Here is a 14,790-nt window from a genome sequence, read left to right as displayed (position 1 = left end):
ATCTAAACCCTTTCTGTATCCCTTTACCATTGAATTATTCGGTGCATCAAAATCAACCCTAAAGTTTAACACAAAAAAAAAAAAATAATAAATAAATAAAAAAATTGTTCTGACTTGTCATTGTTAACCCACTAATTCTATTCCAAACCTTTTCACCAACCTTTTTAACAAACATTTTTTTTTATACATACACTCTTCAGTCTTAAACTTAATTAAATCATTCTCAAGATCAATTGTGTGTTTTGATGTCATGTGAAAAATGTTAAATTGCACCATTTGAACGGTCTATGCTGAACATATCTCAAGGTCTATCATATAGAGGGAAATCGCGAAGTACTAGTAATATTTTTGGTGTGCCCGAATTTAAACCTTAGACTTCGTGCGTAAAGTTTCTGCATCAAACACTAGACTCCCAACATACATGCCATTTCAATGTCATATGTGTGCAACTTTTGATGGGTTTCTCTATTGGAGCTTTTTCCACTGTTTGAACATCCATTCCTTTAAGAAGATACTTATGGGGGTGGTTTACGAGGGAGATGGTATTGGGGCGAACATAAGGGAGGGGAGGGGTAGGATAGGGATGAAAATATGCATTTATGTTGTTTTTTTGTGTAAGTATGTTTTCTTTTTGTGTGTATTTAATTAATTGGTTGTATATAAAAATAAAAATGATATTTTTTATGTCAGATTTTATCTTAAAAAATAGTAAATGACTTTTATAAGTAATTAATTAACGTTTTTCTATCAAAATGTGCAATGAAAGAGTAATAGACCTTTATATCAATTTATGTAATTATCTCTCATTTTGTTACAAAAGGCGATCAATTTATTCATGCAAACTTTTGATAATATTATTGTTGGTTTATGGAGTTCAAGGAGACATAATCGGGTTTGTTGAAAATAATTATAAGCAAACTAAAATATAATTACATCAATAGATAATAATATATAAATTTGTAGATAAATGAACATTTCACTTTGTAAAAATTACTAATAGTTCGTACAAATATTTATAATATTAAATTAAAAAGTTTATCTATTGTGTTTTTGTTGATTTAAACATGTGATCAACATTTAAACCACAAAATAAAATTTCCATGGAGTTATAATATTTTTTTACCCTGTTTTGCAAATGATTGATAGGTTCTTAATAAAAACTTTATTTACTGTTTTTTTTTGTAAGTCGTAAAGAATTTGCCCTCAATAACAAAGTCCACGTTCATGATCGTTATTCGTTAGGTTGTTACGTCATGTATCATTTCATTACTTTGTCCAACCACTTTCTTTATGCAACCTGTCTTTAACTATATTTGCATGTATGATTTGTGAAGCCATATATCATTTCTATTTAATATTTATTATCAATTAGATTTCAATAATAAACATGTAAAAACAATACTTATTATAAAAATTTTGATCAATAGAACTTGGTTTAGATACAAATATTTAGCCTTATTTGATTATGATTATGGCGGTCTATGTTTAAGTCTTAATAAGCTTATAATTTATAGGCAAGTCACACAAGGTTTTTTGTTTGAAACTTATTTAAACATGTGATGAGTTATTTAGTAAATTATTGGGGTTTCCTTTCCCCATTAAGCTCTATAGTTTCTCACAATTTCCATTTATGTTGTATGATTGTTTTCTCTAAAATATCTTATTCAACATGCTTAACAAACCATTATTTGTATTTTATTTCTAGAATAGTGTGTGTCCATACATACTTCAACTAAACATCATTAGTTTATATAGTTTAACAAAAAGACCAACAAGATATAGTTAAAGATTTCAAGTAGTCCATGACTAAATATTAATTTTACATGAAATATGATCGAGAATGAATATACTCTTTATAATATAATTAGGTTATAAATCATGTATTATACGGTTCATAAAAATAAATAACATATAAATATATATTTGCAAACATATATTTTATATAAAATTAGATATTAGTTTTCAATAAGATATAACTAGAAACCTTGCATATTTTTCTAATGTCGATTTAATTTCATCGAACAACAAAATCATAAGTGTCAAGAAAAAACCGAATGAAAGTGGGAGGGTTAGGGTTATCACACAAACCATGTTATGGAGTTAGAAGATGAAGTAGTGGAGTAGCAACAGAACGCAATGAAAGTAACCTCCAAAAGAAATTGTAAAGCGGTTTTGAAAGAAATCTTAAGCTCTTATTTATTGGGATTTTATTATTCTAGTTTATAACCCGTGGAAACTATGGTTACTAAATTAATTAAATTTTTATAATAAAAAACTTAAACTTATTAATAAAATACTTTAATTAAAAGATATTTTTATTATATAAAATTCTAATAGTTGATTTAAATAAATATTTAATCATATAATTTGTATTGATTTTTTTTTAATTTTTATTCTAATGTTATTTAATTTAATGTAATTAGAGTGAGATATTTAAAATTTTAAATGGAAAACCAATACATTGACATGTGACATTATATTAATTAAGAGATCTAATATGGTGACATACGGCAAAATGAGAATCAATTTATTCTTTTACTAGTTTATAACCCGTGGAAACCACGGTTATAAAAATAATTAAACTTTTATAATAAAAAAAAAATCAAAATTATTAATCAATTAGTTTAAATAAATTACTAATTAAGAGATATTTTTATTAGTTATGTGAAATTATAATCGTTGATTCAAATAAATATATAAAAATAATTTTTGATATATATTAGATTTTTTTTGTGAATTAATGAAAACAATAATATAAAATTTAAAATTTAATTTAAATTGGAGAATAAATACATTGAAAATAACATCACATTAATGAGGAGCTTTAGTAAATTTAAAATGGAGAACTAATAGATTAACAAGTGGCAACACATTAATTAAGAGGTCTAATATAATGACACATGGCAAAAAAACTATTTTTTTTATTAGTATAGGAAGATTTGAAATTAAAATCCTAGAAATTTGAAACATTTATTATTTTTTTATTAGTATAGGAAGATTTGAAATTAAAATCCTAGAAATTTGAAACATTTAACTTAAAGGGTATATTCGATAGTTGGTTTTGGAACTTTTTTGATTGAGAAGAAGTGATTGGCAATAAATAGACTATTTTATTAGAATATGGATTTTTAAAGTTATTGTAATAAAAATATATAAATAAATTTGTGAAAATACAATAAATAAAAATTTAATTTTTAAAAATCTCAAAGAACTAGAAAAATAATTATAATATATGTAAAATATTATTTTAATATAAAAATTGATATACAAAAATATTTCGTTTGAAATTAATCACGTATAGGAAAAAAAATCTAACTGGCCTAAAATATCTCGAACTACAAAATTGTAATTTACACTACTTTTTTTTTTTCTATTGAAACGGTTATACGTGATGCATCAACATTTGTACCTTATGCATCGCCAGTTGTACCTTATGCATCAAACTTTGCATCTCAACCGGAGCGTCGACAACTAGAAGCAGGTAGAAATTTGGCGCAAAATCCGTACGGTTATGTGTCACACTCGCATTGGACAGACCATCTTCAATGGTGGTGGACAGCTGAACAAGAACACCTTTCTGGAGTCATCGCAGAAAATGGCGTGCCACCTCTCTACTATTGCCACCGGAAAGTCACCGGTATTGCTCCTTCCACCGCATTCTCCCCCAATCGCCAGGTATCCCCTTTCTCTCTAGGGTTTGTTAAAATTCCCCTCCTAATATAGTCACTAAAATGTGTTTTCCTATTGCTTCAATTGGCGGAATTTGGATAATTGGCCTGAAGGGAGTTGTTATTGCTACAGAATTGCAATGTCGTGTTGATTGGAATTGGCAAATGTGATCGGTTTTAGGGTTTTGAGTCTTAAATCGGTGCCTTTTTTCTTATAGCATTTACATTTGGGTATCTGTACTTCAACAGGATCATTCTTGTCGTATTGAATTTATGTCGATTAAGGATGATGATACAAAAGAAGATTAAACCTAGAAATCCAGTGTTTTCAATTGTTAGTGTTGATTCAACTTTATGGCTTCAATTTCATTTGTAATCTCGGTTACTGTAAATCCTCTAACCTTCATCTCTACATACAGGAAATTGCCAGCAAATACAAGGTTCAAATGTTGTATCAAATCACCAGTAACAATATCAATCAAGGATGCAACTACACATCTTGTATCAGCACTTGCTTCTTCCTTACTACTTCTATCCTCAACAAATCAGGTTGGTGGATCTAACCAAATGTCTAATATACCCTTCAACAAGCGACACATTAATTAACGTAATCATTCCCTCTTTTCAGGTTTTGGCTACAGAACTTTCACATAATAATTTATGTCAGATTTCAAGTACCACTAGCAACATGCCAACTCTTCCTCTTGATGAGGGTTCAAATCTTATGATGATGAGAGGCATGACAGCAAGAAACTTTGATCCTGTAAGATACGCGGGAAGATGGTATGAAGTTGCTTCACTTAAACGTGGATTCGCTGGACAAGGTCAAGAAGATTGCCACTGCACCCAGGTAGTAGACAGTAGACAATTGACAGTGGAAAGTAGACAGTAACCGATTATTCTGATTGCAGGGGGTATATACGATTGATATGGCAACACCAGCGATCCAGGTGGACACATTCTGCGTGCATGGAGGGCCTGATGGGTATATCACTGGTATACGGGGTAGGGTTCAGTGCGTTTCAGATGAAGATTTTGAGAAAACACAAACAGACCTAGAAAAACAAGAAATGATTAAAGAAAAGTGTTACCTCCGGTTTCCCACATTGCCCTTTATTCCTAAAGAACCTTACGATGTCATCGATACGGATTATGACAATTTCGCCCTTGTTTCTGGTGCAAAAGACAAGAGCTTTATTCAGGTACACCAACATAGAATTCTACTTTCGTTAATCTTTATAATGTGAAACACAGTACAACCTGTTCTGTTATGTTTTCAGATATACTCAAGGACACCAAATCCTGGGGAAAAATTTATAGAAAAATACAAGCTTGTGCTGGCGGATTTTGGGTATGATGCAAGCAAAATTAAGGATACACCACAGGATTGTGAGGTGTCGGATAGCAAATTAGCTGCAATGATGTCCATGAATGGAATGCAACAAGCTTTAACAAATCAGTTTCCTGATCTTGAACTTAAGTCTTCTGTTGAGTTTAATCCTTTCACAAGTGTATTTGATACCTTCAAGAAGCTTGTTCCGCTGTATTTTAAGTGATCAAGGGTCTTTTTGGTATTTCATTGTGTGGAACTGCTAAATACACTAGCTTGTGTATACAACCATACAAATTTCGTTCATGTGCTCTCTTAAAAGTTATGGATTCATTGAAGAGAATGAACTTGGATTTTGATTTTGTTTTATTTTTAGTTTGAATTTTGGGTATAGTATTTTTGGGATTCTCATTGAAGAAGAGGAAGGAAATGAACATAGGGGCAAAATTGTCATTTTTGTTAAACTTGATGGAGCCTCTTCTAAGCCAAGGTTCATAAGTACAATGAACGTGATGAACTATAGGGACCATCCATGCAAAAAGTAAAACATCTTGACTGAATTCGTAACTTTTTAAAAAAGCCAAGCCACATGGATGAAATTTGTAATTTACTCAAATTTTAACTTTTTTCTTCCTAATTCACAGTTTGTAGTTTTCAATGGGTTAAAAGTTCATTAGTAAGTAGTTGTAATTGATGTATTTTGAACTCTGTTTTCCGTTAAGCCTGTTTAATCACTTGTACTTTCATTTATGATCTCTTCAAGATATTATCTATGCAATTCTTTTTTTCCAAAAGAAAAAGGACAGAGTCATTTTAAAACATGTAGTTTTACTTTGGTCAAAGATTCAATCAAGTACAAAAAGCAATTTTACGAAAACACCCAAAAAGCCAATTGCCATAACTCATAATGGAGACAACATGTTTTTGGCTTCATGTTCACAACTCCACATGACATGTTCTCACATCTTTCTAATGATTTCCTTCCACACAAGGAGAATTTGATATATTTTTGCATAAATAAACAAAAAACAAGTACTCAACAAAAGCCCCTTATCATATCCCTTCCATGATTTAAAATAACACGGATAAACTTGAGTAAATTACATTTTTGTACCCGGGTATAGCTAGTTTTTTCAATTTTAGTCTCAAAATATTTTCTTTTGCAATTTTGGTCCTTATTTGAAATTCTTTTACCCTTTTTTGTCCCCGGTCCAAGTAATGAATATTTTCGAGACAAAAATTACAAAAAACATTTGTATTCAACGGCCCAAAATGATCATTTTACTAGGAATATGAACCAAGAAACATTAAAGAACCTTAAATAAGGACAAAAACTGAAACAGGACTGAAATTGCAAAAATCAGCTATCTAATTTACTCGATAAACTTTTGCAATTTGTTTATTGCTAAATCCATTACACCGAAAGCTTTGAGAAACTAAGTTTCTTGAACTTATTTGTAATCGGATTTGCCCACGACTTATCGGGCACTCCACATTTTACATCCACAATTTCAACAATGCAAGACGCCTTTTTGTCATTCTTCTTTCTACCCGAAGTTCCATTTCCATCCCCACTGTCAGACCGGAGAAAAGGATTCCGGCTAGCCGTTCTGGCATGGTGATGCTTCGGTTTCCGGGAACCACCACCGGTTTCTTTCTCATTCGTGGTGGTGCCACCACTGCAACTGGCGGTTGCTTCCTCTGTTTGTACTTTTGGTTTCGGTTTTGAATCCATTGCAGCATTATTAGGTTGTTCCAAGGTTGTTTTTGGAGATGGAACTTTGACTGATTGTAGTTCCCTTGACATTAAGGCATTGATGGTGCCCGTGGTTCCAACTTTTATGGATCCACCACCACCTTTGATGGCTTCTAGTGTTTGAGCCATGATCTGTTAAGTCGTTCTTTCTGTATTAAGACAAACAGAAACACGCATATATAGCTTATCAAATTAAGTAAAAAGAGAAGAACACCTATGAAATATTAATATCCCTATGTTCAATTAAATTTGGCACTTCTTAATATCTCTTCAATGTTTCAAGTAAATACACCTTTCTCAGTTTTGTTAATTTTGGTAACAAATTTATTTTCAATATGTCAAAATGATTACAATTTTTCAGTATCGAAGACACTCATTAGCATTCACATGTACAATCATTATCTAGATGTCGCTAAAATAACATTTTTAATCACTTGGTGACTGGATATTCAAAATCATGGTTGCTAATAACCCAAATAACGGGTTTCCCAAGTTTAGTGACCTAATTCTCAAAGAAATCAGTATTTTGTTACTAAAATTAGCAAAATAATGAGATGTTGTTACATCAGCAAGATTCACACCTTTGGTTTTAGAATAATTTGCTACTCAAATTAGAAATAATTTGTTATGATTTTACTCTCCAAAAATCAAAGCAAACCCATAAACATGAACATGGTGAAAGGGAGATTCACACCTTTGTTTTCAAAATAGCTAAAACCAAATGAAAATAAATCATACGAGATCCATCAACTTGAACAATAAGCAAGCAGGTAGCAGTTTGCTGGATGATGAATTGATGATGACACCTAATTTAAACCCTAATTAGATGCATTGAACAAGTTTCAACATCTAATCAATCAAGAATCCCAATACCCAAAAAAGGATTTAAAACCCTAATACGCAATCTTAAAACTGATCATAAACCACATACTCAGAGTGTCTGTGAGTGAACAATGGTGATCTGTTAATAGAACATTATAAAGAGCTTGAACAACTTAGAAGTCATTATTGAGTGAACTTCAGGTACCGAAAACAGATTTGAACAAGATAGGAACGAATCAAACCCGAATCGAAGAAGATTAAGAACGCTTACCGAAAAGCAGAGTAGTTCCCAAATGAAAACTTATTCTAGTAATACAAAGCTCTTGAACTTTCAGGTTTTAGGGGTGAGCAACTGAAGAAGATATGACACATATGTGTGTATAGATGGAAGGTAATCAAAGCATAGAGGTTCGTAACTTCGTATAACCAGTGTAGAAGGAAGCTGAGACAAGATCCGGCATGAAATATCGAATCTACGTGGGAAATGGAGCAACTGGGAAGGACCACCGAAACCAAATTTCAAAATAATTGCTAGAGTAAATTACAAGAATTGTCCCCTTGGTTTGGGTATATATGTATTTGGTCTCTAACACTTTGTTATTAATTTCTATCTATCTTTTGGTTTGATTTTATTTCGAGTTTAGTCTCTAGCTTCAAATGTCTAAATTACCCTTAATATTTTTTATTTTATTTTATTAAAAAGCAAACTTAAAAAATATATGGTCCCATTTTCCATGACACTAAACCATTAACGTCTTATGACTTCACTTTCCCTTTTTCTTGTTTCGCCTACCATTGTCATCTTCAATATTTTGCCCACTCTCTTACCGGGGAAAACACTATCTCTATCCCACTCCCCACTCTTATCTTGATCATCAACAACCACAACTACCTATCGATTCGTAGAATTGAGTTTACCTATCTGACATGCTCGATTTCACCATCGACGTAAGGTGGGTCTTCAAGAATTAGAGCACCCCAATCTCTACAAATATCGTCACATATCTACATCTTCTACCCCAATCTCTGCAAAATACTCTTCCTTTCTCTTTGACCAAACATCACTTTATCATTTTTTTGAACCCGCGTAGGTTACTTATGTGTGGATTCAATGATTTAAAGATTCTCCAGTGAAATCAAGTGTGGTTTTTTTTGTAGAAGGTTTATAACTTATCGGTGTTTGGTCTTGGGGTAAGCAGCAAGAAGATGTGACATGACGGGTGACTGACAAGAAAATGTGACATTGGGTTGGAGAAATCGACACAAGCAAACAATGTCACTTTGGGTTGGAGAGAGTAAGGCGGTGGTAGAAAAAAATAGGTAGGGATGCCGGATATGAGGAGGAAGGGAAGGTCGATGGACGGAGACAGTAGGGTAGTAGTTGGAAAGGAAGAGGTGTCGACAATGATGTTTTTATAGAGCGGGGTGAGCACATCGACAATAAGTCATTTTCGGAGGTGATGGTGTCACCGATAAGACGAGAGAAGAGAGAGGTAACGTGTGAGAAAAGAAAGAGATAAATGTCAGTTTTTGATAGGGGTCAGATTGTGGTGGGTCCTATTTTAATTAATATTATGAAAAAGATAAAATAATAATAAAGAAAAAAATAAAATTAAATACATAAGGATATAATAATTATTATAAGTACGATAGGTACTAAAATTGATTCGAAATCAAACCATAAGAATATTTCAAGTTAAAACAAAAAGTTAAACACAAAACAGGTAAACTATTCCAAACACAAGGACCATTGGTGTAATTTACTCTAATTGCTTTGTGTGTGTGATGTGTCCCGTCCTTTTTTCCTGCTACTTTTGTTGACTATGGTCTAGCCGTCTAGGGCTTGTTGAAATCAATTTTAGTAAATACTACTATTAAAATCTATTTTATTAAAAAACTTGTTGTATTTTTATTTTTCTAAATTCATTTTAAATTTTGTAAGTAAAAAATCTTCAAGTTTATAGATATGTACAAAATATACTTATCATATGTGTCGTTTCTATGTTGACTTGCATAATGATTATAAGTGTTTCATATGTATTTGAATAAATAAGAAAGGTAAATATGATAAAACACATATGGTTTATTTATTTAACAGATCTTATAAACCCTTTCATTTCAAATTGGAGATCTGTGTATAACAAAATAAAAATAGGATAAGTTTTATCAACAAAAATTTCATAATATAATATGTATGATCGCTTATATATGTGATTCGTTTCCCTCTATAAAATATGACTCGACAGGTTCATGAATTATGGATGTTTGTAATAATTTTTTTAATATTTAAAAAAAGTACATCTTCAATAATTATGGGAAACAAACATAGAGAAAATAAATGCAAAATAATTTATAAGTGTAAAAGGGTAATAAAATATCAGTTTTATTAATAAAAAAAGCAGTACTACAGTTAAAATTTCTAAAATGTGAAAAAAAAAACCATTATCATCTGTTTACCATATTTTTACCCCAAAAAATTTATATATAGACAAAACTGTAAATTTGGTCATTGTGGTTTTAAAAAATCTTTAGATGGGGTCAAAAAAGTTTCCCACTTGTATGGAAGGTCCAAAATCAAGGTTTTTCTGGATTTTTGGTCCCTGATACATTTGAAAAGATGATTTTACCCTTTTCATTTCTTTTCTATTTTCTTTATTTATTTTGGCATTTAAATAATTAAAAACAAAAAAAAACTAAAATCTCTCTCTCTCTCTCTCTCTCTCTCTCTCTCTCTCTTAAAACACCCTCAAAACACCCACCCACCCCTGTACTTTCCATCACACCTGCTCTTTTGACTCTGCCGTTCTTCTTCTTCGTCATTATGCATCTGCAAATAAGATTGAAGAAAAACCTTGCTGTCCCGTTTCGATTTCCCCCAAGTCCATATAGACTCATCAATGGTCCTCCATTCAGATACTTGTGGGTGACTCGATTTTGCTTCCTTCCCTCTGACCTTTCTCCTTCTATCTTCCAAATCCAAATGGGGTTTTGACTATCACTACCTCTATTGCCCCCCCAAAAAATACATCGACTATTAGGGCTCCTGTATCATCTTCCTCCCTCATCTGTTAGACTTCGTAGGTAAGGAACTAACTAAACAATCGATCCTCTTGATTGATTGAACAGGAGAATAATAATAACGAGGTGGAGAATCGGACTTACAGGGGTCTCAAGGGGTGACGAGGCTGGTTGGAGATGTGATTGACGGAAGCAGTAGCTAAAGACGACGGTGGTTCACAGCAACGACGACGTGGTGACAGGGGCTGCTCCGACTACTTTTGTTGCTTAGTTTCCGATGAGCTCAACGAGAGGGAGGGAAGGAAGAGGATGGTGGTGGAAACCGCCGAAATAAGGTGGCGGGGACTGTTGGTCGGTAATCCAAGGAAGAAGGGGTGGAGTTGGGTGGTTCCCGGTGACACAACCCCAAGAACGACAGGGAGGCTGTGGTGGTGGTGTTTATGGGTGTTTGGGTTCAAAAGGTTTTTTTCATTTACCCAGTTGAATTCGACAAGGAGAGAGAGAGAGAGAGAGAGAGAGAACTGGGTGGGGTGGGAATACTTTTTTCCTTTTTTCTTTATTTTTTAATTAGAACAACATTAGAATAATTATAAAAAATACAAAAAAGAAAATAAAAGGGTATAATCGTCTTTTTAAGTTTTTTTGGACCAAAAACATAGAAAAACCTTGATTTTGGACCTTCCATGCAAGTCGGAAACTTTTTGGACCCCATCCCAAGGTTTTTGAAAACCACAAGGACCAAATTTACAGTTTTGTCATATATATATATATATATATATATATATATATATATATATATATATATATATATATATATATATATATATACACACTGAATAACAGGAAGATTGTAAAGTTTCATTAAAAAAATATTATATTAGCCGAACGAATTTATTACGTTTGTCCGATTTGGTCCCAAAAATTGTTTTTTTGCGCAATAGATCAGTAAACTTATATTTGTTGTTAAATACACCATTTTAAGAGTTATAAAGGAATCATCCTGTTTTCTTTTACTTATTTGACATTTTACTAAATAAATATTTTAGTTTGTTAATGTACCTATCTAATGTAACGAGGCCCATAATAAAATTAGGTGGTCTTCTTCCAAACAAAGTGTGTTCATTCCAGTGAACTCCAATTACCCACTATCACTATCAAAGTCGTATGATGTAAGGGCGTGTAATAAGTTATCGAATATGTTTAGTGGCTTCAAATCCTTGAATGTGGCTTCATATCCTTCTTGTTCTCTTTCACAAACTCATTCCAGTTAGTCTTCAACACACAATTGCGTCTGTTTGTGCTTTTCAATCGCCACATCTTCATGACCATTTGTTTTTGATGCAATCACAATCTTGGCCCCACAACTCAAACTCCTTTCCATTCTCCAGATCTTGTTTCTAGTTTTCTGTCAAGAACTCATCTGTTTTTAGCTGTTTCAATCTCCGAGTGCTCACCATTGGCTTATTGTTCATTTTGTCTTCTCAGTGGGAGGCTTCAATGTCTTTGAGTCTTCTTCATCTTGCTCTGCTAAACCCTAGTGCTAATATCAATTTTTGATGGATTAAGACTAATAGTGATTGCATTAGTCCTACCGGATCTCATGTAGCTTAAACTTGAAACAGGAGGCAGATGGGGAGTTGGACTGTCATCTGAAGCACCAGTAGCCCCGACACCGGTGCCACTGACATCAACACCATCAAGTTGTGGCGGAGATGGTGATGGGTTTGAAGCACCAATGATACCGGCACCGACAACAAATTCCCCTACTCTTGGAAACCCGTCTACAGGTTTCACAAATTCTCCCAAACCTAAACCTTTAATCACATTCCTATCACAGTAAATAAAATGTTCGACATCGTCGAAAAATCAAGAAACATAGACCTTTTATGGGATATGATCAATGAAATCGGGCATAGCCGTTTGATTACATGCATAATCTAGGAACCCTAAACAGAGTGATTGAGACTTTATGTGTGTGTAAACTTGGTGAAGAAGCTGAACACATTGTTTTCAACTTGAAGGAATGGATTAAACCAGATGGGTTCACGTACAAGTGTTTGATTCGTGGGTTTTGTGAAGGTTTTGATATAGATATTGATGGTGTGGAGAAGATGATGGAAACGCCTGATCTTTGGTTTTAACGTTGACTTATAGATAAAGAAAATTAATGGTTTGACTTTTTTGGGAAATTTCATCTTGACTATCTATGTAGGATCCAAGTGTATTAAGTGTGTGTTTAGGTGGCATTACAACCCGCTATAATGGGTTAAGGGTTCAAAACAAAGTCCATGCCCATAAAAAAAACAAACAAACACATGAATGGAATTTTAAAACAAATATAACAAGTTTGTTAGGTTAATATGACATTTTTCCAAAAAAATACTTTGATATGTAGGCTTTTTGGCTGACTTGGACTTATGGTTTTTAAATATATACTACATGAAACCAACCAACATGTTACTGTACCAAACAAGTTGGTAGCCAATATGTTTTATATTGGTGATTTTAATGTTGTCAACATATTTTGGTGTAATTATTATTAATGATGAGATAGATCGAGTTTCATTTACTAACCGAGTTTGGAGATGCGAGGTGCACACTCAATGTGATAATTGTGGACTCTGGTATACACAGGGTCCAAGGGGTAGAGCCCCTGGCGATGGTTCCGCTGACCGGTCAGCGGATGGGGTTCCAAGAGGCAGTGCCCCAAAACCTAAACGGATTTCTATAATGAGTTAAGCTCTAACCATGCATTTCCCGCCAAATTATAAGTAGTGACATCACTGTGATGTCAGAATCGATTATTTCTTATAACCATATATCCAACCACTTGTTTTGGCGCCAACATTACATGTAACTACCACCAACTACCTTTCCCTCTTGTATAAGAACATATTGTATGTTCCAAAAACGGGTTACAAACTTACTCTCAAAAATCATACTTCTGGTTCTCTTTATCTCCAAAAAACACAAAACAGCAAGGTATATATTTATGTGTTTTGAATTTGAAAGTGGCTTGATTTCTAAATTGCATTTCTTGGATTATCCAAAATCAGATTCCGTGATACCCCCACGCATAGGGGTCGAAATCACAGATTTTAGAAAGTGATTGCAACCACGGTCCCAAAAATTATCTAAGTTAATTGATATTCTAAGACCCAAAAATCTTACATTTTATAGTCAAAATTATACAAAATTTGAAATATAATGACATGATAATATATATAATATAAGTGAAATCGTATTTTTCAATAGCCAACTATATTTATTGTCTACAAGTTTAAGAGCGTGTGTATAAGTCATTTAGCCATATTAGTCACTACTATTACCACGTTAAAAAAAGTATCTTCAATAGAATTCTTTAATAAATTAAAGGAATTACGTAACTAATCTTTTTATTAGACGACAAAATTACCCTATGTCTTGTTCTTCTTTAAATCTTATAATAGAAAAATTATAAAGAAGTTGGTATATCCATTACAAATTTGTAACAGCTACACTTGTTGGTAGCAAAAACAAGTTGATATCAAAGTATATATTTGGTATAATAGTAGTAACAAAAGTTTTGCACCGGCTAAAGTTGGCATCAGAACAAATATCCACCCCTACTTCCCCTCCCCCCCCCCCCCCCCCCCCCCCCCCTTTTCTCCTTTCACCCCAGTATTTTTGTAGATCACTGGTGATGACACCATTTGAACCGAAACCCAAACAAATTGTTGAACATCGTCGTCAAAAACTCCATCTCCGTTTCTCCCCTTTTTCACATACTATCAATGTCGAAGATCCGAGTGAGAAAAAAAAAAGTTGGGGATCAAACGTACAGATTACTCCAAACTACAAAACCCATTCATGTAATTTACTCTAAAAAAATAATTGAATGAAATCAATATATTACAATACACAAAGTTAAAATATGCAGAATTAAATCTAGACAACGAGTATTTTTACATACAATGCAAACGTCTCATTTTTATAGACATAAAATGTCCCAAAAAAAACATAACTATATCAAGTCTTTTTTGAATAAAAAAAGAGGACAAAATTATTACATATATAGTTATAAAAAAAAACAATCAAAATATCATATGTCCATTACAAATTTAATATTTAATATTGGTCATTAAAATGAAACAAATTAATTAGTCAAAAACATATTAAAGCTTTGAAAACTAAATATAATTATGATAGTAAAATGG

General features: G+C 32.6%; 2 protein-coding genes across 2 annotated transcripts; one reads left to right on the top strand and one right to left on the bottom strand.

Annotated features, from left to right (window-relative positions):
* Positions 1-3,484: 3,484 nt before the first annotated feature.
* LOC111877301 (chloroplastic lipocalin) lies at positions 3,485-5,367 on the top strand. Its single transcript, XM_023873828.3, has 5 exons — positions 3,485-3,675; positions 4,088-4,217; positions 4,297-4,518; positions 4,580-4,870; positions 4,949-5,367. The coding sequence occupies exons 1-5, from the start codon at positions 3,512-3,514 to the stop codon at positions 5,222-5,224; spliced, it is 1,083 nt and encodes a 360-aa protein (XP_023729596.1). The 5' UTR covers positions 3,485-3,511; the 3' UTR covers positions 5,225-5,367.
* A 977-nt stretch (positions 5,368-6,344) lies between these two features.
* On the bottom strand, positions 6,345-8,225 carry LOC111877300 (uncharacterized). The gene is made up of 2 exons (XM_023873826.3): positions 7,848-8,225; positions 6,345-6,903 (listed from the first exon to the last, which is right to left on the bottom strand). The coding sequence occupies exon 2, from the start codon at positions 6,881-6,883 to the stop codon at positions 6,413-6,415; it is 471 nt and encodes a 156-aa protein (XP_023729594.1). The 5' UTR covers positions 6,884-6,903; positions 7,848-8,225; the 3' UTR covers positions 6,345-6,412.
* Between the last annotated feature and the right edge of the window lie 6,565 nt (positions 8,226-14,790).

This window comes from Lactuca sativa, chromosome 7 (genome assembly GCF_002870075.4).
Source record: "Lactuca sativa cultivar Salinas chromosome 7, Lsat_Salinas_v11, whole genome shotgun sequence".
NCBI classification, from domain to species: Eukaryota; Viridiplantae; Streptophyta; class Magnoliopsida; order Asterales; family Asteraceae; genus Lactuca; species Lactuca sativa.
Note: the sequence above shows the minus strand (reverse complement) of the source record. Positions and strands in the feature narration are given on the sequence as shown.

Bases quoted from the DNA above. Each gene is read 5' to 3' on its own strand.
- LOC111877301 (XM_023873828.3), top strand. From the start codon at position 3,512: ATGTGTCACACTCGCATTGGACAGACCATCTTCAATGGTGGTGGACAG. The intron at 4,218-4,296 runs GTTGGTGGATCT...CCCTCTTTTCAG, and splicing joins TTCTATCCTCAACAAATCAG to GTTTTGGCTACAGAACTTTC. The intron at 4,871-4,948 runs GTACACCAACAT...TTATGTTTTCAG, and splicing joins AAGACAAGAGCTTTATTCAG to ATATACTCAAGGACACCAAA.
- LOC111877300 (XM_023873826.3), bottom strand. From the start codon at position 6,883: ATGGCTCAAACACTAGAAGCCATCAAAGGTGGTGGTGGATCCATAAAA.